The sequence below is a fragment of the Anomalospiza imberbis genome, chromosome Z, assembly GCF_031753505.1.
Source record: "Anomalospiza imberbis isolate Cuckoo-Finch-1a 21T00152 chromosome Z, ASM3175350v1, whole genome shotgun sequence".
Lineage (NCBI taxonomy): Eukaryota > Metazoa > Chordata > Aves > Passeriformes > Viduidae > Anomalospiza > Anomalospiza imberbis.
The window spans coordinates 72,946,238-72,970,236 of record NC_089721.1 but is presented as its reverse complement, the minus strand read 5'-3'; the positions used below and the strand labels follow the sequence as shown (position 1 = coordinate 72,970,236).

At 45.6% G+C, this 23,999-nt stretch overlaps 1 protein-coding gene and 1 long non-coding RNA gene across 6 annotated transcripts in view; one reads left to right on the top strand and one right to left on the bottom strand.

Annotated features, from left to right (window-relative positions):
• Positions 1 to 12,954, bottom strand: part of SSBP2 (single stranded DNA binding protein 2) — a 129,580-nt gene extending 116,626 nt beyond the window's left edge. For 2 of the 5 annotated variants that reach the window (XM_068177579.1, XM_068177581.1), the window contains exon 1: positions 12,768 to 12,951. In XM_068177579.1, the coding sequence (XP_068033680.1) occupies positions 12,768 to 12,826 (59 nt within the window). In that variant the 5' untranslated portion in view covers positions 12,827 to 12,951. Of the gene's footprint in view, positions 1 to 12,767 lie in introns of all 5 variants that reach the window. The other 3 variants (XM_068177580.1, XM_068177578.1, XM_068177582.1) reach the window with 3 other exon arrangements.
• Positions 12,955 to 13,281: 327 nt separating this feature from the next.
• On the top strand, positions 13,282 to 19,445 carry LOC137464508 (uncharacterized). Its single transcript, XR_010994260.1, has 3 exons — positions 13,282 to 14,618; positions 15,580 to 16,998; positions 17,243 to 19,445. It is a non-coding gene; the product is annotated as an uncharacterized lncRNA (long non-coding RNA).
• Positions 19,446 to 23,999: the final 4,554 nt, after the last annotated feature.

Here is a 23,999-nt window from a genome sequence, read left to right as displayed (position 1 = left end):
TTAGATTCCAGCTACCTCAGAAAGACATATTCTTGGACGCTAGAATACAAAAACAGGACAGTAGGAGTGGGCTGGAAAATTATTTGTTTACCTAACTTGAATCTTTGAATGTAAAGTGAAAAAACCTTAAATCCGAAGGAAGGATACCTCAACATCTTCGCTGAGGATTGTCACAGCGTAACTCATGGAAGAATCTTTTCTAACAGCTTGTTACAGTAATTTTTCAATTTTACATGTTGGATGAAGACACACAGAGGTTCCGGGAAGCTTCTTGTGCTGAACAGAGGGTTGAGGGAAGAGGTAGGCAGGTTTGTCCCAGCAGCACATCAGAGTACCCAGGCACATTAAGGATTAGCTTATAATGTTTACCTGTTACCATTACAGCCATAAGGCTGTGGGGCAAAGAGGGTTCAAGCACACTTTGATCCTTGAGATGGCTTCTGTATTGTTTAAAACAGTGGTACACCTGTCCTGTCCTCTTCAAATGTTCAGCTAAAATATCTGCCAGCTGGCTTAAGAGCACCAGTTTTCCACTCATCTGAGATCCCTCCACGACCTCCAGAATAGAACCCTTCATCCTGGTTTTCATGCTGCTTCCTGAGCTCCCTCAAGCCCTGGAACCAGCAAGTGAGGTTCTGTCATACACCTAGGCAGAATCAATAGAGCTGAAGGGAAAAAAAACCCACAAACCAAAAAGTGGGCAAACAAGAAAGAATAAACTTTTGGAACATGAAAGCTTCTTCAGATCACTTGGCCTGTCAAAAGCTAAGAAGAAAACTTTTTTGGATAAACTTGTGTCAGTTGCTGGGGGTGCTGTCCAGAGAGAAACATGGATGGAAGCTTGATGGGGGAATTAAAAGCTTGTTCTCCCAGATCAGCATTAGGGGAGTAGTGCATTTCCAGGCAGAAAAACAGTTACACATATGAACTGCTTTGGCTGTTTCCAGAGGCTTTCATTCACACTGCTCTAAACAAACACTTTGCTTTAAGAAGCTGGGTTGTTGGGTAGTCCCTTTGTTGGTCCTGAAGAGAAGTAAACACAGGTGTTGAATATTGATCCTAAAGACAAGTAAAATACAGGTGCCGAACATAAAATCAGCCTTGGTGAGGTAGCTACAGTCATTGCACAACCAACAGGTAGGACACAGTAAATTTTGTTTCCATACCAGGCAACATGACAAATGTATAAGGCTGACACTGAACCAGCTCTGAAGTGCAGTTATTCTACTAACTCTAAAAATGCCCCTTTTATTTCGTATTTCAATCAAAAATGTTTATTTAATCTTTTTTTCCCTACCAGTCTGTTTCTGTCATTCAATACATGCAACTGGTGCCCATTTTGCCTGTTCTAAAGACTAAGATATCAATTCTTGATACATAAATATTACTATATAAATTCATGCATACACCTATTCACACACACTAACACAGGCAACACAGAAAGAAAAACTGGTGCTGGGAGAATGCAATGGTCATCTCCCTTTCAGCTATGTTAACTCTTTAAATATGATCCTGGACTGGGAAATGAGAAACACCAAGAAAGTTATGGGCTTGTGAAAAACTGCCTGTCACAGAGCTGGACTGAACTTTAGCTGAAATCCACAACTGAATCACAAAGGCAGGAAGAACATGAAAACATTTCCATTTTGAGGCTGCAGAATACACAGCAACTACTTTGCCAAGTTGCACTGCTGGTCCCTTCAATCTCGTTTTTTGGTTCCTTTCACAACACCCTCGGAATGCCTCAGAATAAGGTGTCAGGAAGCCGGAGGCACATCTGACACTGCCATGGGTTAGGTTTCCCTACACTTCCCTCAATTAGTTTTTCACTTGTGCCCTGAATTACTGAGGATTTCCAATGTTTGTGCTGAGCATTAAGTGCCTGTGTTCACTTCAGCCCACAACCATTTGCAGAAGGCAAAGCTCTCTGTAAAAACACACCACACCAGAGAGCCCCTCTAATTATGCCTTGCCCATTGAATGTGTACACTGTGCAAAGAGAAATTAAACAGAAACTAATACCAAAATACTTCCACAAGCTCTGTGTGTCTCCCGGAGGCAGCAGCTGATCATCCCCAGAGCTGCTCTGTCAGGGAGCCCCTTATGCACGACCTGCTCTCTGAAATATGGAACAGGTACTCCCACAAGCTGCTGCGGGCATGACCCTGCATTTTATTAAAAAATTCATTTATTTGGCTCGCAGTCCAGTATTAAAACAGGAGTCCTGTTTTGACTTTTTGAAGTATTTTGTAACAGCTTTACTAGATAGTGATACGAGTGAAAAACTGCTCAATCCACTTACATTGTTTTACAGGAAAAATGATTCTGATTTTATGACAAGAAAAGCTTCTGTCTATGATTTTTTGATTTTTTTTTTCCCCTAAATGAGTAATCACACACAGAATTGGAGACTGACACTGGGAAACTTCTTTCTCTTTTTTTTTTTTTTTTCCCTAGTTTGGAATTATTTACTACATACTTACAGGTCTGTTTGAGGAATATGAGTAACATTTTATAAACAACTTTTTTTAATTACTGGATTTAATGGGAATACATCTGCATCCAATACTCCAGTCTGCTTTTATTTCTAATCATCTATTTAGGATAATCTATGAAATAATTCAAAATAGTTTTTTTGTTCACTTTTTCTATGTTCCCCAACTACAGCTGGACAAATAATTTAAGTCTTGCATCTTTGAAGTATGAGAGCATTTTACTTGGGGTCGGAGTTGTTTGTTTATTTGGGTTTTGCTACATTACAATAGCTCATATTATTTCTAAAAATACTTTGAAGTATATATAACTAGGTTTGTGAATGCACATGTCTACACATAATGGTTTCCTAGAAGTAAACATCTTTCCTTCATGAAGAATTAGATGTACATTTAGCAAAATTAGAAGTGACACTGGATTTGAGGAGCTGCATCAGAAGTCAGGAACACCAACGTGTTTTACCTTTCAGATCTGCTCGTCAAGCCCATTACCATCACCACAGGTACATTTTCAAACTTCCAACATTGCTCTTCATCTCCTGACCAGAAGGTCTCCTTCATCTTTTTCAGCTTCGTATTTTTGTTAACCAACTGTCCTGTGTGCAAGCTCTGTGTGCTTATTTGTTGATCATATTCTTCTACCCCAACCCAAAAAATCAACTTATATTTGCATTATTTTACAAGATGCATACAAACACACAGAAAAAAAAAACTAATTCCTCAGGCTGGAATATACGCCTTTTAGTTTTTTAAACATCACCTTCATGTACGTGTATCCTCTCCAAATTCACATTTCAAGGAATATTAAACCATAAACAATTAAAGGAGCCAAACAGTTCAAGAGACACACACAATAGGAGTCATAACCTTCACTTCCATGGCAGCTTCAGATTTGGCAAGGGAGCTTCATTATTCCTGATAGACCTGATGAAATGTCAGTAACTCACCCAAACACTCGAAAGGCACCTGTACCTCAACTCAAAGGCTGACCCAAACAGCAGCCATTCAAGGCTGGCCCTCATTCTTTGAGAATTAGCTGGGAGAAGAACATAAATCACATATCTAGTATGGAGAAATCAGGAGAGGCTTTGGGTTCTCAGATCCTGCTGTCACTGCTCCAGGGATCTGATAAAGCACCACCACTTCTGAAGAGCATCAGGTGGCAGCCTCACCTCAATCCTAACAAATCTCCCTGTATTTATGACACAGTCACACCCCTGTCAGCCACATGATCCACTCTGTCATGAGTAACATAGTTATTAAGGAATTACACTTCCATTTCTGCACTCCAATATCTTACTCAGAGAGCACAATCCCTCCCAAGGAAAGGAACACAGGCTACTACAATTTGCCACTGATGGTGCTGGAATTCTTTCCTAACCTCTAAAACAGATTTTCAAGACTAAAACCCAACACTTTTTTATAAGCATTAGGCTGTTTATCACAGAAAATATAGACAGTATTTTACTTTCTTCTACTATCTGTACAAATGCTTAATTCCAGCAATGGAATTAAAAAAGCTAATTCTTATTAACTTTCCAAGCTCATATCAATATAAAAATGCACCTGCTAGTAACAAGACACTATCAATAGTAATATAACATTAAAATTGCATGCACTGGAATTTACATATACTGGTAACTCCTTAGTACTGATTACTTACTGCTTCTGTATTTTCAAAACACTGGATTCTTCCTATGAAAATTACAGGGTTTTGGTTTGGTTTGAAGGTGAAATCTCTCCCAAGACTCCGAGGCATTGGAAATAAAAATGGTAATAAGGTAACGCACAGGACATCATGTAATCAGTAACTTCTTAAATTTCTTTCAAAGACAGTATTTTATTCAGGAATAGGAGAAAGGAAGAAAAGAAACAGTGAAGCTTAAGTAGGAAGTTAGGAATTCATTGGCAATGTAGGCCTGATAAATCCCATTAAGAGTTTGGGGTTAACATCAAGGGTTGTACTTCAACCAGAGGCATGCAAACTCTAAAAGACACCAAGATATAAGATTTAAAGCCTAGCAAGGATGGGATAAAACAGCCCATGAATTCAATGCGTAGAGGAGCTAAACAACCCTCACTATCCACAACCACAGCTGAAAAACTATACCTACCATCAGAAATGTGATTTCTGAAATCTGGATTTCCTCAAATTGTAATTTTCAACCGATATGTGCACAGGAAACAAAGTGGGGCAAAAGAAGTGTGGTGTCACAGTGTTCTTTCACAGGTGGCTCCACCTTAACAATAAACCCTCAAAAACTCTGGTACTCTTGCCCAAAGGATGACTGGGAGAACTTTGGAAAGCTTAGAGAAAAAAATGGGCAAAATTAATTATATTCATTTAAATTTTTGTCCTTTTATCACAAACTAGGCTGGTTTTCCTAGAGAGAAGATGTGTATGTCAAAGCTATGTATGTGTGCAGCTGGGGCTTGGAGGAGCCAAAGGCTTCTCCACAAGAGGCTCGGGTCACTCTGGGCACAGGGAATGGAGGGCCAAAGGGAGAGGAAAGGAAGGGCTTTAGGGATAGAAACACCTCCAGAACAGGAAGGCAAGAGGCCAGCATTACCTGTCAAGAAAAAGAAATGCCAGCTCGGTTTGGTTTACCTGGGAGAGTGGGCAGTGGGCAAGGAGGAACAGGTGGAAAAGTTAAAATACTAACTTTTGACCCTTAACCTTTCATATGACATCTCCATCAGCAAACATTCTCATGAAATGAAAAATCAGGTACAATGACATAAAATGAATTATGGAAGAGTCACACTAACATCATGTTTCTACAGAAGAGAGAACGTTTCAGCAAAGCTCTTCCTACCCTAAGCCAACTCCAATAGAAGACTTTCATTAATGAGTGCTATGTAGAAATACAGAAGTGTACATAACAAATCAGGAAAAATTACAAGCCCCTCTGGGGACAGGAAGAGAATAAGGAAAGTTAATAACAGAAAATTCAATACAGGCAAATGTGGAGTACCATGCTCAGGACTTAGAAATCAAATACACAAATATGAAATGGGGAATAATTGGCAAGGCAGCTATGTTGCAAAAAGAACCTGGAGGGCGTGTGACTGCAAAAATGGATTATTTAAAAAACAAAATAAAACAACCCCCCCCCCCATACAAACAAACAACTCCTCCAACAATAACAGCAATAAACATGAAAGTGTTCCAGGGAGTATTAACAGCATTGTTTTATCTATATTATGTCAAATGAAAGGTAATTATTTAATTCTGCTCTGGATACGATACTAACAATATGAAGAAAAAAAACAAATAGTCCAGAAGCAAGAAGCGAAGAAGGCGTGAAAGGGAAAAAAAAATCACCCACCACAGAAATGTTCAGTTCATTTTTGTATCTGCTGGAAAGTGAAAAGCTAGGACTCTGTGGTCCTGACTATGGCCATATTTCAGTTTCTTGGAAAGGGACATTTTATGCTCTTACCTGTTCCCTTCCTGGAACTGTAAGTGAAAAATACCTCAAAGACTAGAGAAGCATGGACAGAGGTCATTGAGATTTCTGGATTAACAGATTTGTTGATACCTGAGGAGGATTTTCTCCCAGGAGCTGAAACAACACCTGCCTACTGCCTGAACAACCTGGTGTTAGGGGTCAGTGGCTCCACTGTGCAGAAAAAGCCCCTCAGCTGTGACTCAGCCTGGACCAGCACTACTTCCTGGAATGTTTGTGCACCAAAGAAAGCAGGAAACAAGTGGTCCTAACCCCAAGCAGCACAGCTGGAAGGCTCTGCAGGCGCAGCTCCTGAACACTGATGGAGAAAAAAAGTCATCTGGTTTTGCCCAAAGGAGCCTTAGCAGATAATTCTTAAAAATAAGGTGTTTTGAGCCATTGCTCATTACCTGCAGAGCACCACAGGAGGCTGTGCAGGGCAGTGACCTTTCCGTGAAGTGGCTCTGCTCAATCAGTCACCCCAAAGCACAGAACCACGCACTTGTGAGTCTCCCTCCCTAAGCACAGCAACCTGGAGAGGCCCTGCTGCAGGTGAGTGTGCAGCTCTCCACCCTGGATCGTTTCGAGTGCATTTCCCAGTCTGAAGCGTATCCACAGGAGAGACAGCAGTTTCACAAAAATACTACATTTCCACAAGTTCCTTTGGCATCTCATCCTATGGCAAGAGAGACAGCGGAAGCTGTCTATATGTATTTCTGGTTTATGTGATACTCCAAGAAAGAAAAACGAAATAAAATCCAGGGCTACATGGCTCAAATTGGGCACCCAATAACCAATAAACATTTTTGTCTTTCGCTTTTCTGCATCTTAGTGCCACTTCCAAACTGGCTGTCGGTCAGGAGTGGCTTGATGCCTATTTTTAGAGGTGAAGCTCAGACACTGTGGAGCTGGGCACCAAAGAAACAACACAATCTTCCTGTAGGAACAGCCGTATTATGAAACAGCAAGGCAGCCATAAGGCACAAACCGCAAGACAGCAAAACAGCAAATTATCAAATAGCTGCTCATTACCAAAACAATGCTCTTCCCTGCACAACAAAAACCCCACAGCTTTTTTTTTTTTTTACAGAGGAGAAAAAAAAAAAAAATCAGTGAACATGCAAATGAGGGCAAAGTGAGAAATATGCTCCGTGTATATCTGCATTTTCAAGTTAAGAGAACATTTTTGGGAATGCAAGTACAGCGCCCAGACACTGCAGAGACACACTGTTCCAGCTGCTTCTGAATGGCAAATCCTACCCTTCCCTCCTGGGGCTGTGACAACCCTGAGACACAGCTCCAGGACTGCCACACACCCCTCGGTCAGCTGCCATCTCATAGGTGTGGGTCAGTTTTACCTTGGAGACAACAAATATTACACCCCTGCTCTCCCCAAGTCCTTCCTGGCAGCAAAGGAATGGTCATTTCCCAGCACCTGGAGGGACAGAATGTTCCTCCTAACTCAACAAAAGCCTCCCACTTCCTGACCTGGATGTCCTGGCTCTGCTCCCTCTTGCCAGGTCTGCGTCCCTGGTCCAAATGCTGCAGCCTCCTCCCAGATCCCTGACCTCAGATCCCTGATCCCAGACCCCCGATCCCAGGGCCAGCTCTCTTAGGGAGCAGTTCTCTGTCTCCCCTCTCCAGACAGACCATTTCCATCCCATTTCCTCTATGCTCCCTGCTATTGCTGTGTCCTGGCACCTCACAGCTGCAGGCTCCAGCTGCTCACATCTCCACCTTCCTTCCCACCCAGCCCCAATTTTCCTCCCCTCTGATCCCAGGATCTGCTGCCTCCCAGCGAAGATGAAATATTCAGCGATTACAGTCAGTAAGCCCTAAGCATATGCAAATGGATCTTTTTGAGAAGGCTTGTATCCTGGCTAAATTCAGATGCTTTGTCATGCAAATGGGAGAAAGACACATCTCTGGAATTAAATCCCTCATCCTTTTTCAAGCAGATTTCAAGTGTTTTGAAGGAGAGGGGTATCACTGGTCTTCCACGGTAAAAGTTGAGAAAACTTTTAAAACATTGGAAAACACCTATTGTCTTTGCCCAATTTTCAAAACGGGCTGCATTTCAACTGAACTTTTACACACAGCAAAAGTTAAATGAATCGGCACAAGGCTTAAATATTGCATTGTGACATTTCCACCCAAACAGTGTTAAGTTTGGCAAAATTACTGAAATCTTGGCTGCTTTATTACTTGTAACAGTATCATATGCCTGTAATTTAAGTGGAATGATTTTCTTCTGTGTACTGGTTCAATCTGAATGGCAGCACATACATTACCTGAAACATTTTCATGTGCTCCCAAGACACCTGTGCACAGTAAATGAGCACCTGAAGCACATGGCCAATAATAAATACTGATAAATAGCTACTATTTCCAGAGCCCTCCCTTCTACACAGTTTATTAAAATGTATATTCTTCTAAAATGCCTGATGTTCACAGACTCCCTGAGCAGCACAACTGCAACTTTTACAAGTTAGACCTGATGGATACATGTCAAACCCAAGCTTTATAAAACAGGCAGGATTAAACTACCAAGATATGTCTTAAGAAAGGGGTGGGGGGGTGAGAATTAATGCATCTTTTACCACCAAAAACTTGAAAAACTAGCTGACCACTTCCCAGGGATGAGTAGCAAATTCATCACTGAAGCCAGTTAATTTTTATCTGAATCTTATTTTTACGTAGCTCACAACCATTGCAGTCGAAAAGGTGACTTAGCTATGTAAACCCGTGCAATGCAGTCTTTTCTAAGTCTGAGGGGAAAAAAATACATGAAAGAAGACATCCAAGGAACTCCACTCATACAAAGGAACTGTACGTACAAACAGCCAGCCTTTCAAAACAGACCTGAAGAGAAGCAGTATTTTGATAAAGCATCCTTTTATAACAAATTACGTCGCAGTCTCCAGTCATCCAATTAGTTTTTAACCAAAATCTGTGTGTCTGCCAAGCCCCTGGAAGGTTAAGGGCTTCTTGGGAAGAGGACTAGTTTGGAAGACCACTGGAATATGAAGAGAACTGAGCTCAAAACATGTTTTCCCACCAGAATTTAGTTTTCCTTATATGTTTGTTAGAACTGCTTTTCCACATATGTATTTTTAATTTGAAGTATGATTTCTATATAAACAGATAGATACATTTGGAAATGGAACTTGTGTGGTCTGGTCCTTTTTTTTCCTCAAAGATTAAAAGTTTAGAGAGTTTCACCATTCCGTGAAGTGTTGGCAGGTCCAAGCTCCTAATCTGAAATATTCCTATTTTAAGGAATAAGGGGGTGAAAAAATGAAAAAAGATCGTTCACAGTTGCTGTGAAGAGGTGACAATAGAGGACGTGTGGATGCTTTTTAGTCTTTTTTCCTTTGACGGCGTAGTTGGGTCTGAGGTGGCTCCCCGCGCAGCGGTGTGGTGAAGAACTACTGTTTAACACAATTTTCCCATCCTTGAGCAACTGGGATGGACACAGCCCAGAATTAAGGCAGAGCTGTTCCACAGGGAGAGGAAGGGCCGCAAAGGCTCTTGTGGTTTTTGTCTCTTCACGGTCCTCACGCCTCACAGGTATCGTGTGCCCTCACCTTCAGCGTTTTACCCAGCTGTGCTGTGCTGTACCTCTCTGGCACAGAATTGGGTACTGTTGCCCCCAGATTCATCTACCCACACTCCCCGTGTGTTGTGAAGCTAAATAACACAGGCGGTTTACCCCAGAGGTCAAGCAGAAGGGACAGAGAGAGGGACCATAAAACAAATGCCATCTTGGAACTGAAAATTTGCCAAGGGCTATTACAAATGGCTGGCAAAACTTGTTCGTTTTTATAGTAATTACATAACCTCAAAGGACACAAACACTGAATGCAGCACACAGCAAGACACCATGCTACAAGACACACTTGGCACTGGGTTGCTCTGTAAAATATATCACAACAAATATCACAAACAGCAGCTGAACAACACACATCTTTTCCACACTTGGTAAATAAGCTTTTCACACCCTGGTCCTCTCACTGGCACACATCCTCATGGGGAACAGACACGGTCCACATAATCAGGCCATTAAAAACTGAGGGAGTGTAATTTTAAAAAAAATTATTTCCTTAATTATTACAAGTGTGTTTTGGAGATTGGTCACTAGCTACATATTTTAGGCACTTAAAATCTTGAGGAGACATGCCAGTGTTCAGCTGAATATTCTGTTCTAAAAACTTTGATATTAAACATAATTATAATCCCACTCTTCTTGATTAAGTAAGTACTTATTGTATCAAACATATGTATTTTTCCTCTGTGGTTTCCAAATTAACACAATCTCATGCAGAAGTCAGAGCTGTATTTTTGTAGTGATATTTAATTGCACAGCCACTTCTTTTTGAGCAGAACAAAAACTCATGCATTACCTTGGGACATGGCTGTAAAACAATGCCCTAAGAGGGGGGGAAAAAATGCAATCACAGTTTTTTGGAAGCCAGAAAAAAAGCGTATGAAAATGGCAAGGATGTGACCTGATCAGAAAGAAGAAATGTAATGTAATGTAATACCAAAAAAATCTGGAATGTAGACTATACAAAACAATATTCCACATCATAAAACAAGTTTCAGAGCTTTTTTTATCTTTTTTTTTTTTTTTTCCCAATGGAGGAAGGAGGAGAGGGGTAGAAAGAGGCTGTTTCTAACTCCCAGCTAAGTTAATTTGTAAGGAGATGCAACCATGAGGCTTCTGACCTGTCAGGTCCACGATCTAAAAACAAACCATTTCAGCGTTTTGTGTAAAATAATCCACACGTGAGGAGCCCACATTTCCAGCTGTTAGCTCTGAGTGGGATACAACGCGTATTTAAATCGAACAGCACCATCTAGCAGGTCCTCACAACTTTACCTAGGAGGGCAGCTGCTACTCGACAATACGTCAGTGTGGCAGGCTTGCCCTGAAAATTATTAAGCATTTTCAGACCAAACCAAGTATTATGTGTTTTACAGCACCAAGAAGCCCGAAGAAAAATCAGCTGCGATGAAAGAGTACGACTGAAAACTGTTTAAAGTTTCAGCCCCACGACCAGAGCACTAGCGTGTGTGGCTTGCGCTGGGTAGCTTTTGCAAGGCAGAATTAAAACAACGTGATCTTCATCCGATCCGATGCACAGCAGCCCTATGGATTTGTTTTCAGTCCCACTGTGAGATCCCACTGTGCCCTTCAGTGATTTACCGAGTGTATTGACAAACACCAGCAGCCATGTACCACGAGGAAATGGTTTAATTCCCTTATTTTGCTAAGACAAAATAAACAGTGCTTCCGCGAGCCGGTTAAGCAATTATTTTTAAAATTATCCCTCCACTGGAACCAAGGAGTGCCACTAGTTGATCAGATTTCAGAGCCCAAGTTGTGTCTCCCGCTCTATCTCGGCAATTAACGCTTCCCGTCAGTGCTGCCTCTGTCTCCCTCCACTTTCCCGTGGCAAAGTTAGGTGTGAAATTGTCAAACGCCTTAAATTCCCCTTCTCCCGTAGAAACAGAGATGCCTGGCCTGCTGCTGTTGCAGGAACCGTGCATGCTAGCCTCTGGAATTAGGAAGTCTTAAAAACAAAACAAAACAAAAACAAAACAACCAAACAAAACCAAAAATAAAAATGCATGAAAAGAACTAACCCAAAAAAAAGAAAAAAAAAAAAAAAAAGGCAAAAAACCAAAGAAAACCATCAAACCCAGAATTCCTAAACTCTCACACACGCACAGAAAAATAAATAAACAAATCAAAAGACCCAACAAACAAAAAAAAAAAAAACCACTTTTAGGTGAAGGTTCAAGACAAGCGGCCTGAAGGGAAACTCCTCGGCCGTGCCCGGAGCGCAGATCCCGGTGCTGGACCCCGGTGCTCTGGAGCGATGCGGTTTTTGGAAGAGAGAGGTGCGAACCTGGTCTCTGGACGGAGGTCTCGGCCTCCGGACCCCCTCAGACGCCTTCCAACCTCCGCTACACTTCGTCCCACTCCTCCCCTTCTTCTTCTTCTTCTTCTTCTTCTTCTTCTTCCTCCTCCTCCTCCTCCTCCTCGCTCGGGCTTTTCCTTCCCCTCCACCCCCTCCGTGCCAAACCGGCCTCGGTCACGCCAAGTCGCAGCCGCTACAGGACAACTCGAGGAGACGCCGTGCATTCCCAAAAAATCCTGCGTTTTCCCCCGCGTTTCCCCGGCGCTGCCAGCGCTGCCGGCACCCCCAGCCCTCCCCGCCGGGCAGCGGGCAGGAGAACGCCGGAGCGCGGCTCGCCCGGGCGCGTTGTGCGCAATTAGAAATAAAGAAATAAATAAATAACAAAACGCAGCATGAGTTCGGGCAGGCAGCGGCAGCGCGGCCGGCCCCGGGCGGGGGGCGCGGTGCCCGCTCCCCTTTGTGCGGCGGGGCGGGCGCGGGGCCCCCCGAGAGCGAACAATGGGGCGCCGCGGCAAAAGTTGCGAGGCGGCGAGAGTTGGGACGCGGCCCCGGCGCCCTGCCCGGGCTCTTTGTTAGCGGAGGGGTCCCGGCACCTTGCGGGGCCGCGCTGCGGGGCGGGCACGGCGGGGCAGCGTCCCGGGCGAGCCGAGGGGCGAGGCGGGGCGGGGGGGGGACGACACCACAGCACCGCCACCCTCCCGGCGCTCGGACACCGCGTCCCGGCCGCGGGGGAGACCCCGCCGAGCGCGGCCGCTGCCCCCCCAACCCCACCCGCGCCGCCTTTTCACCGCGCAGCGCCGCAAAGTTTGTGAGGGGGCCGCCGGCTGGCGGGCGGGGGGCGGCGTGAGGGAAGCGGGGGCGCGGGGTGGGGGGGGGGGAAGGGGGTTGCGCGCACTCACTTCTCGCGGGCCTGGATGTCGGACGGGACGCTGCTGTTGCTCTTGCCTTTGCCGTACATGCCTGCGGAGAAGCTCCCCGACTGTCACGCACCTGTCAACCCATCACCGCCTCCCCGGGACCGGCCCCGTCGCCACGGTGACGGGCGCCACACGCTCCCGCCATTGGCCGGGCCCGCCCCCCGCGCGGTGATGGACGGGGCGCGCATCCGGCCGGCCGCGGGCCCCGCCCCCTCCCCCCCGCGCGCCCGCCCTCCCCGCGCGAGGGGGAATTAGAAACGGTTCGAGGAGGATTTTAAACAACCGGCTGTTCCCGGCGCCCGCCGCGCCCCCCGCCGCCGCGCCGCCGAGCGCGGAGCGCGCCGGAGACACGCAAACTGCGGACCGGACTCGCGGCCGACCCGGCCCCGGCGCGGCAGCGGCGGGTCGGCGGCGCCGCCGCGTCCCCCTCCCCGCCCGCAGCGGGACCAGCGCCCCCAGCCCAGCCCTGCCCAGCCCTGCCCAGCCCTGCCTAGCCCACAGAAGCGCCCCCCGAGGGTCTCCTCACGGCCCTCGCCCTACAGGGAAGGGACCCCCCCAGCGACGGGGGAGAGCGAGAGCCGGGAGCGGGCTGGAGCTGGGGAGGGAACGTTTCCTGAAGCGAGGCGGCGTGTCTAAAGAGTGGCTTAAAAAATGATTTTTAAAAAAATAAAATTAAAATAATAACCAAAACCACCCACGGTCTGAAGAAAATTCAAGGAAATGCTTTGATTTTTTTTTTTAATTTTTTTTTTTTTTTTTTTTGTAAGTTACATGGCAATAATTGCGTGCTCCGCAGAGACGGGAGAGAGAGAGAGAGAGAGAGCGAGAGAGAGCAGCCACTGGGGCCATTTGTTACTTGATTTCTCTTTTTCTAAGTACCCGAAGCCCTGGAATTTTTCCGCTCTTCCTCCTCGACCACAGTCCCAAATTTTGCAGATATGGATACCCGCTTGTGTTTTAGCTGCGGCTAACCCTGTAAACCCACTCCCGTGTGTGACCCGTGGGAGGGGGGCTTTCTTTCAGTATTTCGATGTTTCAAGTGTGTAATGCTAAGCCCGGTTTTTTTTGGTGTTTTGGTTTTTTTTGGTTTTTTTTTTTTTGGTCAAACGCACCCAACATCCACCTCCCCGTCGTGTTGGCAGGCAAGTGTCAGGAACAAACCAGGGCCACGAAACACCCGACCAAAATTCGAGCAGGGAAGTTGTGCCAGACGTAGACCACCAGCATCTGTTTATCATTGCTGGAGCTGCAAGGGGGAAAAAACATCCTCTGGATCCTGAGCTGCCGGAGCGGAGGGGATGGTTGGTGAGGTGAAACTGGGGAGGGGGGGGATTAGGAGAGTATTAATGAGCGGCTGGAACAAATTAGCGAGGGAGTAGCGGAGACAACAGGAAGGAGCGCGAGAGGCTGGAGAATGCGAGGTGCTGGTGGCAGTTCCCTGCCCGGCGTGGGATGTGCGTGCTCTTGGAACCCACCCCAATAATTCATCAGATTGAAACACACGGCAACAAAAGCCGTTTTGTGCCAAAGTTGGTTGTCTTGGGCTTTCACCCCATGGCATGATTTTTTAAAACATTTTTATTAACGGCGTGAGAGCGTGGTTGGAGTGGATCTAGGGAAAGAAGTAAATTAGGCTGACATCATTCACCCTGGTTGGGACCGAGGCTCCTGGCTCCCGAGTTACACCCAGGAAACCAGAGGAAGCGGGTTATGGTGTGAGGAGAAAGTGGGAAAGGAGAAAAAGAGGGAGGAAGGAGTGAGTGGAAGGGAAGGAGAAGCCGGCGGAGGAAATGAAGGACGAGGAAGCGAAGGACGCGAAAACGGCGAAGCAAAGTAAAAGCACAGTGCCCGGTGAATTTTGGGGGAAAGACCAGGGAGAAAACCTGAGAAGTTATCGCAGGGTGAGGCAAAGGGAGGCGTTTGGCCCGCACTGGGGCAGAGGAATGGTCACAAGTGTCGTGCCTCGGAGCTGAGGTGGCGGCCGGGCGCGGCTGGTGGCACCCGGGGCAAGCACGGGCGGCAGGACACGGCACCGAGACAGGCAGAGAGAGAGGGAACCGGGGCAGAGAACAAAGGAGGGCTTGGGTCAGAGTTAAAAGAAGGATGCCGAGGAGAGGAAAGGAAAGGAGTGAGCGTGGACATCCTTGGTCAAGCCACAGGGGTAGCGGGAACTTCGGTACAGATCACCCGGAGCGGAACTCTGATCCCAGTGTTTGCTCGCCCTCGGGGAAGGGCGGGATCACCCATCAGGCGGCATGAGTAACTCCTCGCCCAGGCTCCCCTCTGCCACCCGGCAGCCGTGGTATCAGCAGGGCTTTCACACGAAACTGATAACGGTGGCGAAATCCCTCCCGGGCGAGACGATCCTCCAAAGCTCTCGTTTTGTTTGCCTCAATGGTTTTGGTTGATTTGTTTGTGGTTTAAGGGTGGGGAATATTTCGGGAAGGCGGCTGCGTCACTGTTGTGTCAGCCCTGCCAGGCGAGAATTTTTCCTCTTGAAAAGGACAATGTTGAGGTGTCTCCTAAAAACGTGATAGCTGTCCTTTGGATATGCATCCCAGGACGGGACTTTCGCAGCGGAAAATGCTTTGTTCCCGTTTTCCATGTGATTTATTTGCCTCCCTGAGGTTTACTTTGGCCTGAAGGGCCGCCAATGGGTTGTGTGTTCGCAGATCAAATGGTGATTGTGGGGCAGAGCGGGATGAACTTCGGGAGGGAGGGGAAGGGCCCTGCGACAGGAGCAGGACGGCCCCGGCGAGTGCGAAACGTCAAATGTTAAAAATTCTCTTCACAGGCCTGCCTCCCAAGCTACCATTAACATTCAGGTGATGGCTCTGTAATTTTGCCTAGAGATCCTTCAGTGGAAAAACGCAGGGATGGCGCTAGCCCTTACTCACGGCGGGTGCGAAAAGCGGAGCGCAGGGCAGGGGCGATGCTCCCCCTGCCTCCGGAGGAGGAACGCGGCCCCGGGGTGTGCCCCGCGCCGACAACACCTCACCACGAGCGTGGGGACGGAAGTTCGCTTAGTTTAGGCAGGTAAATGACCAGGAAAAGCCACGCGAGCCGTGCTCCCGAGTTCGCTGCGTCGGGAGTTCCCCCTCGGGGCGGTGGGGCACGCACAGTTGCCGTGTACCCCTGCCCTTGCTCCAGTCACTCCGAGCACAAACACTGCTCTCGGCAGGAGCAGTTGGATCTCAGGAGGCCAGCGCTGTAATTAATGAGGTTTGAGGCGCGAGCGCTGAGACAAAATTCGAGTTTCCAGTGTCAGAAATGAAGATCCAGCCTTTGTTACAAAAGGGGATGAGGGGTGGCAGTACTTTAAAGCTTCTCAGTCCGACACTGGAAAGGAATTCACAATGTATTTTTAGAGTGTTATAAAAATCTCTTACATAATGCTGATTAATTCTTCGGTTTTAGGGAAGAGCACTGGGCTTTGTGTGTAAGAGTGTTGACCAGCTAAGCCACTGAAAAGGGCTGGTTTGGGCCGGATTTCTTTTTTCCCCCCTTTAACTTTTTCTTGGATACAGAAAGCTGCAATTATTCAATTATTACAGGATTTTGCTTTTTGTTTGGGCGTGTTATGAATATTATTCTGGAAACTGCGCCTTATTCTTGGAAGTCTTTATCATTTTAAAGCATATGTTATGTTATATCACTCTGTCTGAGATATAGGATAGCTCCAAACTGGGTGGTTTTTTCTTTTCCCCTCTCTCTTGCTGCAGCTAGTTACAGTATGGATTAATGTTAAGGATGTCTGCAGTGAAACATTGCTTGTGTGGCTGACTTAAACAATGCCACATTACAGGATTACAGTTTTATTGATACAGTAATATGTACAATTACCTTGTATTTCTGCCCATTCTGTTGATCCTCAAAAATCATTGATTAATCCAACTGGCAGGTTTCACACAGCCCTTAACAAAGGGCTATTCAGGAAATTAAGTCAGTAAATGCTACTCCCTTATTTTAATTCCAGTTATCTGTACTTATTGCTGTGTAGCTGGGAAGATTTTTTGGGCAAGATATCATGGGAGACAGACGCTTTTGTTTTGTCTTTTTCAACAGATACGTGGCCGAGGCAGCTTTGAAGCCTTTTCTGAGGAATCCTTCGTCCTTCTGTAGAATGTTTAATCTTCCAGCGGAGTGTCTAACTATGAGACTCGTTCTGCAGACTTTCATTCTTGTGCCATACAGATGAGCAGGGGTTGCTCAGGTGATTGAACGGGTCCTAAATCGTTACTGGAGAATGGAGAGAGCAGGAATGCGTAGGTCAAAACAAAATCTTTATTTGCCCCTCTTTTCCACCAGGGAGGGAATAAAAAAAAAAGTAATTACAGCTCAGGGGTAGGGAGGGATAATCCTTGTAGGTCCCTTCCAGCTTGAGATACTCTAGGATTCTGGATCTCAAAGAAAGGCTTACCAATAACCCAACAACCCCTTGCACTTTCTGCTTCCAGCGGGAGCCACAATCCCCCCCGTCTCCGCTGAAGGAGCCAGGATGACTTTGCAGCCTCCAGTCACACAGTTCATCCATGAAGGGGCCAGAGACAGCACAAATACCACCAGCTGGGAAGCAAAACTTGCTAAGAACAAACCTTCCACGGGTTTATTGCTCTCGCTGGCTGCGCTGTGGCTGCTCGCACACTGCACACGTGTGCAGTTCAGAATGGGGAAATTATGTGTACGGGGCACCCAGTGCCACATGGTCTAACCTTGCAATGGAAAAAAACACGTTTGTGTGTACTGGTTTCCTCCATTGCTTCTTCTCCTGGCGCTTTATGTGGTTTCAGCCCTCCCTGGTGCTGTTTCCACTGGAGGGGCTGTCACAGCCTCTCTCTCTCACACTGACACTCGTGTGTGTGCCTTTGGTGCTGGCTAAGGGTTGAGCTCATGCTGCCTCTCACGAAGAAAAGTTCAAATCCAGCTCTTCCTCTTCTCCCCAGTCACATGCTTTGACGTCTAGAATGGGAATTGATCATTTTCTTGGTGAAATGCGTTTGATAATTGGGTTAAAATTATGTCTACATATACATAAGCACCCTTAGTATGTGAGATCTCCCTGGTTTCATTGGTTAGCTTGTTGTTTTAAGCCATTTGATGGAAATTACATTTTACCAGACAACCCAGTCTTGGGGTGGGGGGGAGAATAGTATGAGGAAAAGTACATTGCCTTAGTTATTAATCATTTGAAGCTGAAAGTCACCGTTGCTGGCTCAGTGATGTGTCACACCAGGAATGTGGCTCCTTGTGCTGTGTGTGACAATAAACAGAAGAGAAACTGCCTGAAAACTGGGGATACAGGTGGATGTGAGGCTAAATGGGACCCTGATCCTGCATGAACCTCCCCATGGGCAGATCTCTCTCTGCATGATGTGGGTGCAGGGATTTGTGGCAAAGGACTTCACTGCTGAGGTGCCTCAGCTGCTGCCACTTTTAGCAGTTAGTGCTGTGCTAAAAAAAAAAAAAAAAAAAAAAAAAAAGCCCAGCCAGAAATCACATTAGCAGCATCAAAATTGCTTTTATTTTCAGGGTCAGTACCCTCAGCAATATGTTGCAGGAAAAGGTTGATCCCAGTATGGAGCTGCTGATAATTCCCGAGTTGGTTTGACATATGCAGGCTGCTGTCGACTTCAACAGGCTTATTTAACACATTTGTTTCTTTTGGGTTTAGGATTAGCCAAAATGCAATTTTGTGAAGCTGCACTGACGAGGTTGCCTGCAGTGGGCTGTGGGCCTGACAGGACTCAGGTTGCACAAGTATCATAGCAGAAAGTCTTCCCCTTTAGCCTGGACTTAACCATGGTTAGGGCAAATAACCTCTTCAGAAGGCTCAAGACTTTTGCCTTTATTAAAGTCTGCTCATAAAAAAGAGACTCCAAAGCAAGCAGTGGCGCTCAAAGTGAAGATCTGGGAAAATAAATGGCCAAAGCTATCACGCTGTGACAGCTTTGGCAAACCTTTGCACAGTTTTATAAAACAAACGCGCGTGCTGTTCTCTTCTCTGGGTCGGTCTTTGCACTAGAAGTTCATGCCTAACTCAGAAGATGAAGAAAATGGTTCCCTCTCTCCCTGTCCACATATTTACTGAGCACATACTGGTGAGTTAAGAGCCATCCCTGTGCTGCACCACGTCAGCCACGCTCTGTCAGCACCTCCAACCCCTCTGCAGCTTTCCTGCCCTCGTCGACGTGTGTAAACCACCGGAGAGGGAGGCCATTCCAGCCTGTTTTGTGGGCTTAATGTTCCAGGGAGCTAACTTCTCTGGATCTCAAGGATCACAGAAGATACAACAATGGTCTGTGGGCTTGCTCTGCTTTTCAGCAAGTACAAAATGTGCCAGTGGACTCTGATAAGCGAGTGTGCCTCCACTGGTGCTCCACACCAAGATTTGAGCTGCTTCTGCTTTTTTTTGTGAACCATTGAGGCTTTTGTGTTCGGCTAAGAATATACTGAAAACTGAGAAAATTTCACTGTTTTGGACCTGTGGCCCGAGGAGGAGGTGGTGATGATAAAAAGCACTGTCACATGTAAAATCAAAGTGGTACCAGGTCTGACTGATTGTTTAACAGCTGGCCCAGAGCAGTGCTAAAAGTAAGAAAGGAAATCACAGCATTATTCATTAGTTTATGCTTATGTATGTTTTGTTTCTCTCAACACACACACACACACACACACACACACACACACACACATGTGATATTGTTCATATATATTGTTCATCTGGTAAGGAAGAAATAAAAGAAGAAATTGATACCAGTCTGCATATGTGTTCAAAAGCTTAGCAAATTCTCCGAGCTCTGCTGGGGATCAGATTTCATGAAACTGCAATAAAAAAATCCTTTTTTACCTTGTCTTTGTGTGTTCTGAGGTGGGTTTGTAAGGTTTGAATTACTGGGTAATAACCAAGAAGTCTCCTTTTCATGAGCCTGCAGCTGGGAAATGGACAGTTTAATATTAATGGAAAGAACAAACTCTTCTCCTTTCTCCCTCCTTTCTTCCCTGCACTTCTGCTTCATCGTTTCCTTTTCTGAGGTCCCTGTCCTGAAGCTGCCTTTGTGGAAGTCCAGGTTGAACTACAAACCAAGAGTAGAGCCCAGTTTTTCATTTTTTCACTTAATGACTGCAGTGAGAGACAAATGACACCAACTTGTGAACATTCAGGATAGAAAAAATCCACTTCATTGATGTATCTGCAACTATTTATTTAACTAAGAAACTAGTATCACATGAATCTGCAGACTTCCCTTAAGTGCCCTGATATCAGCATCCCAGGGGGAGGTATGGAAAGATGGAAATAAACACTCCTGGCTTCTAAGACAAGAAAAGCCCTAAATGTTTGTTGATAATTACTTGGCACGAGTGATTGAATAGAAGTAACCAGCACCACCAGTCTGTATTTTGGTGTATATCCACTCCAGGTCCATCCTGGCTTCACTTCCAGACAAGTTCAGTGAGAAATTGAAGTTAAATACCAAGGTTGAGCACTTTGCCACTTTTTAATTTTTTTTTTTTTTTTTTTTTTTTACAATAAAGGATTTATTCATATCCTTTTTCCTTTAAGCCAAGTGCTGGGAATTCAGTGTGATGGATAAGAGAGGACAACCCCAAATCAGGGTCTCCAGGGACTGCTGGGTCTAAGGTAAACACAAAGTTAACTCTTTTTGGGGATTTCTGGCACAAAGGAGCTCTTGGCACCCAAAAGGTTGTGGGAGCCTGTTGAGAGAAGTCATGGGACTGAACTGAGAGAGCTCCAAAAGGTTTCCTGCTTCTCCATTTCTGGGAATAAATGGTATACTTAAAAAAAAAAAAAAAAAAAACCCAACAAAAACTTTGCTGATGACTTCTCTGCTGGTTTTTGAGCTCTCCTTCCCGTGTCTAATCCTGTTTTTTAAGGAGCTGAACACAACGAGCTCCTCTGGCCTCGCTGGGTCCCTGAGGGGTCTGTTCACACAGCCAGAGCAGTCCTCGGGGCTGAGGGGCCTGGGTTCCTCCCCGGGTGGCCTCTCTGTCCCAGGAAATGTGGGTTTGTGAGGAGAGCCCAGCCCTGGCCCGAGCGGGGACAGTGACAGAAGCAGGTCCTGAGCACGGGAACAAGGATGCCTTAGGGCTGTGGAGCACACGGAGCCTCCTCCCATCTGTTCTCCCCACATACTTGCTGCCTGGCAGGGTGTTTTCCTAGGACATCTGAGTAAGGAGGAGCCTGAAATATAAGGCGAATTGTGTTATTTAAAATATCCTTCTTTTATGGTCAAAATTTATAGCCCAGCTTCATGAGGCTTGCCTGACCTGTGGCACCCTCTTTCCCCTGGTGATTTAGAAGTGGCCTTGAGAAGCAGAGAGGTTTTAACTCCTTCCATTTCCTTTCATGTTCTGGTTTTTTTTTTCCTCCCCCTTCATTTACTCGTGCGCTTAAGAAAACCACAAACCCCAAAATATTCTTCCATCAGCACAAGATATGTCTGACCAGTGCATCCCAAGGTATGGATTTTAGTGAGGGAGGAAGACGTGCATTTTTTATGTGGCTGCTGCTAACAGACAGGAGTTCAGGGCAGGGAGGCAGGTGTGGAAACCTCCTCCATGGCCTGGGAGGGCATCACGTCCCATTATGACAACTCACTCCATTCCAGGCACTGACCAGCAAACAGAGATGTGGAAGAGGTGGGCTTTTTAATCTCCCTCCCTGGCCTCGGGGGTTTTGGTCCAGAAAGAGGCAGAAGTTATATAGAATTCCCAGAATACAGCTGGTGCACCCCTAACTGCATTGGCTATAATAGGATTTTTTACTGTGTGAGGAATGAAATACCAGGCTCTCATTGTTATCTTTCCTCGTGCAGCTGTAAAGAATTTATTTGTGAGTTTTACAATATCCAGAGGTGGTTCCTTTGTACCCTTTTCCAATAAAGTTGAAATGCCAAGAGTTCTCCAGTTTGTTATTGCTCTCTTCGCCCAGCACAAAACCCTTCTAGCAATCCTGAGAGTGGCACCTCTGTCTTGATCATGAACCTCCTCTTAAAGAGACCATCCTGGTTTCCCTGCACAGTTGGTCCTTCTAATGTCATTTTTCAGCCTGCCCCAACACCCAGGATTCTCCAGCTTCTTGCCATGTGTGTTTGTGGTTCTGGAGACCTGCATTATTTGATGCGTCCCTGGCAAGAGCCTGGGTCACACTTTGGATTTGAAGCATTCTCTGTCCAGTTTATTCATTTTCTCAGAAGCCCAGAAGTGTCCCACCTTAGAATGGGGAAAAAAAAAATATATATATTATTTAAGATTGCGGGGATAAAAATGTTTCACTAGGAGAAGTTGCCTGGAATACCAAAGGACTCAGGGAACCAGTTCATTTCCATCTGCCAGCTCATGTTCCATGTGCCAGCTTGCTCCCTGGTCTTCCTTTTTTACCATTCCTTAAAGAGCTTGGCCCTGATTTCTTGCTGCCTCAAGGGGAATCAGGAGTCAGCAGTGATGTGGCTTCCCAAGCACTCCACTTTTCCATCATCAGTCAGTGGCTGCTCCTGAGGATTTTTCTTGGTTTGATACCGTGGGTTGAGCACATTTAATCCTGACAAACACAGCCCTTGTTAAAAAAAAAAACAAACCAACGCTGTCAGTATTAAAGGTAACTTGCATATTGATGGAAATGACAAATTAATCCAGCAAAGAAATACTTTTTTTTTTTTTTTTTTTTTTTTTTTTTTTTTTTTTTTTTGGTGAATCCTCTTTCATTTCCATTGGTGGTTATCATGTCTGGGGAAACAACACAAGCTAAATTCAGCTGTGGCAGGCCTGATGGTGGTGTCTGCTGAGGAGTGAGCTTCCCATTGAAACCAGGAAGGTTTGGAACAGGGTAGGACTGGGAACTGCTGCTGTAGGAGTAAGGAAACAGCAAACTTAAAGTTTTTTTGAAGGCCATGAGGGGAACAGTGAAGAATATCTTTCATTTAAACCCTTCCAGTGAACCTACCTCATATCTAGCTATAGATTTCCAACAGGCACTACCCAGCCCTCTCCTCATTTGAGAAGTACTTGGACAGACGGATGTCAGAGCAGTAGGGGACTAATAAACTGTTTCAAGGTTCCCAGATTAGGTCTGCTTGGAAATTAAAAATAGATTTATAGATACTAGCATCCAATCTGAATGTTGTCCCAGATTTCCATGGTTCCGGCGGTATCTGGCTCCTTACACAAACAAAAATGTCATAATTTGTTTTCCATCCTCTCTGATGTCAATGTAAACAATCTTTTGGATGGGTCTGGATATTTCCCTGCATGAGGATGAAGCTGAACTCTGCGGCATTGTGTGAGTTTATGAGAAACAGAAGGGGAATCTGACAAGCTTGGTGACGTGGTCCGAGCTATCTGAAACTCAGAGAATGTCTTACACAACGAGAAGCACACGAGAGTTAAAGATGTGTGCTACATTCCTTGTTTCCGTGCTCATTGGGGGACACCCACGTCAAGACTTGAGTTAAAATGACCAAAGCAAAGGCCAAAGCAAAAGGCATAGGAATGGCCAATGTTCCACACAATTCACTATCTCCTGAAGACATTAACATGTTCCGTGATGATATTCTCTTTATTTTCAAGATTTGTGAGGAAAGTCAGTTCATACAGGGCCACATAAAAACTCAGGGAAGGCAAGATTCACCCCATTCTCCCCTGTTTGTTTCTATTTCTTTCCCATCTATTCCTATTCCGTTTAAAAATAACCTGGTGCATCTTTCCTGGAACGCACAGATATATATACACACATCTATATATACATGTATATATGTATATACATATGTAGTCTTGGTTCTTGCCTTGCGATTTGAATTTGAATCCCATCAACTGCATTTCCCAAGGAATTCTTGCATTCAGACCCAAGTTCCCAAAAACATTTGTTTGTTGCTTGCAAACAATCATTATCTGTTGGCAGGGGACTGGAAGCCCCCTTTCTAAACTGACATATTGGAAATATTTTAGGGCTTATTTTTCAGGAGGAGTTCAGGTAAGCAAGTGAACGTGAATGAGTACAGCCCGTCCTGCTTTTCCAAGAGCTGCACTTGGAGTGGGAATTCAGGGCTCAGTACACCCTGGAACGAGGGATGCTGGAGCTCACCACGGGCACTGTGGAGCTCCCACCCTTGCCTGCAGACCTGGCTCTTCATTTGGAAGTCCAGTCACTCCCTGCTGGGCTAACAGTGCTGTTTACCACAAAGGGTTCAGCAAAAAACT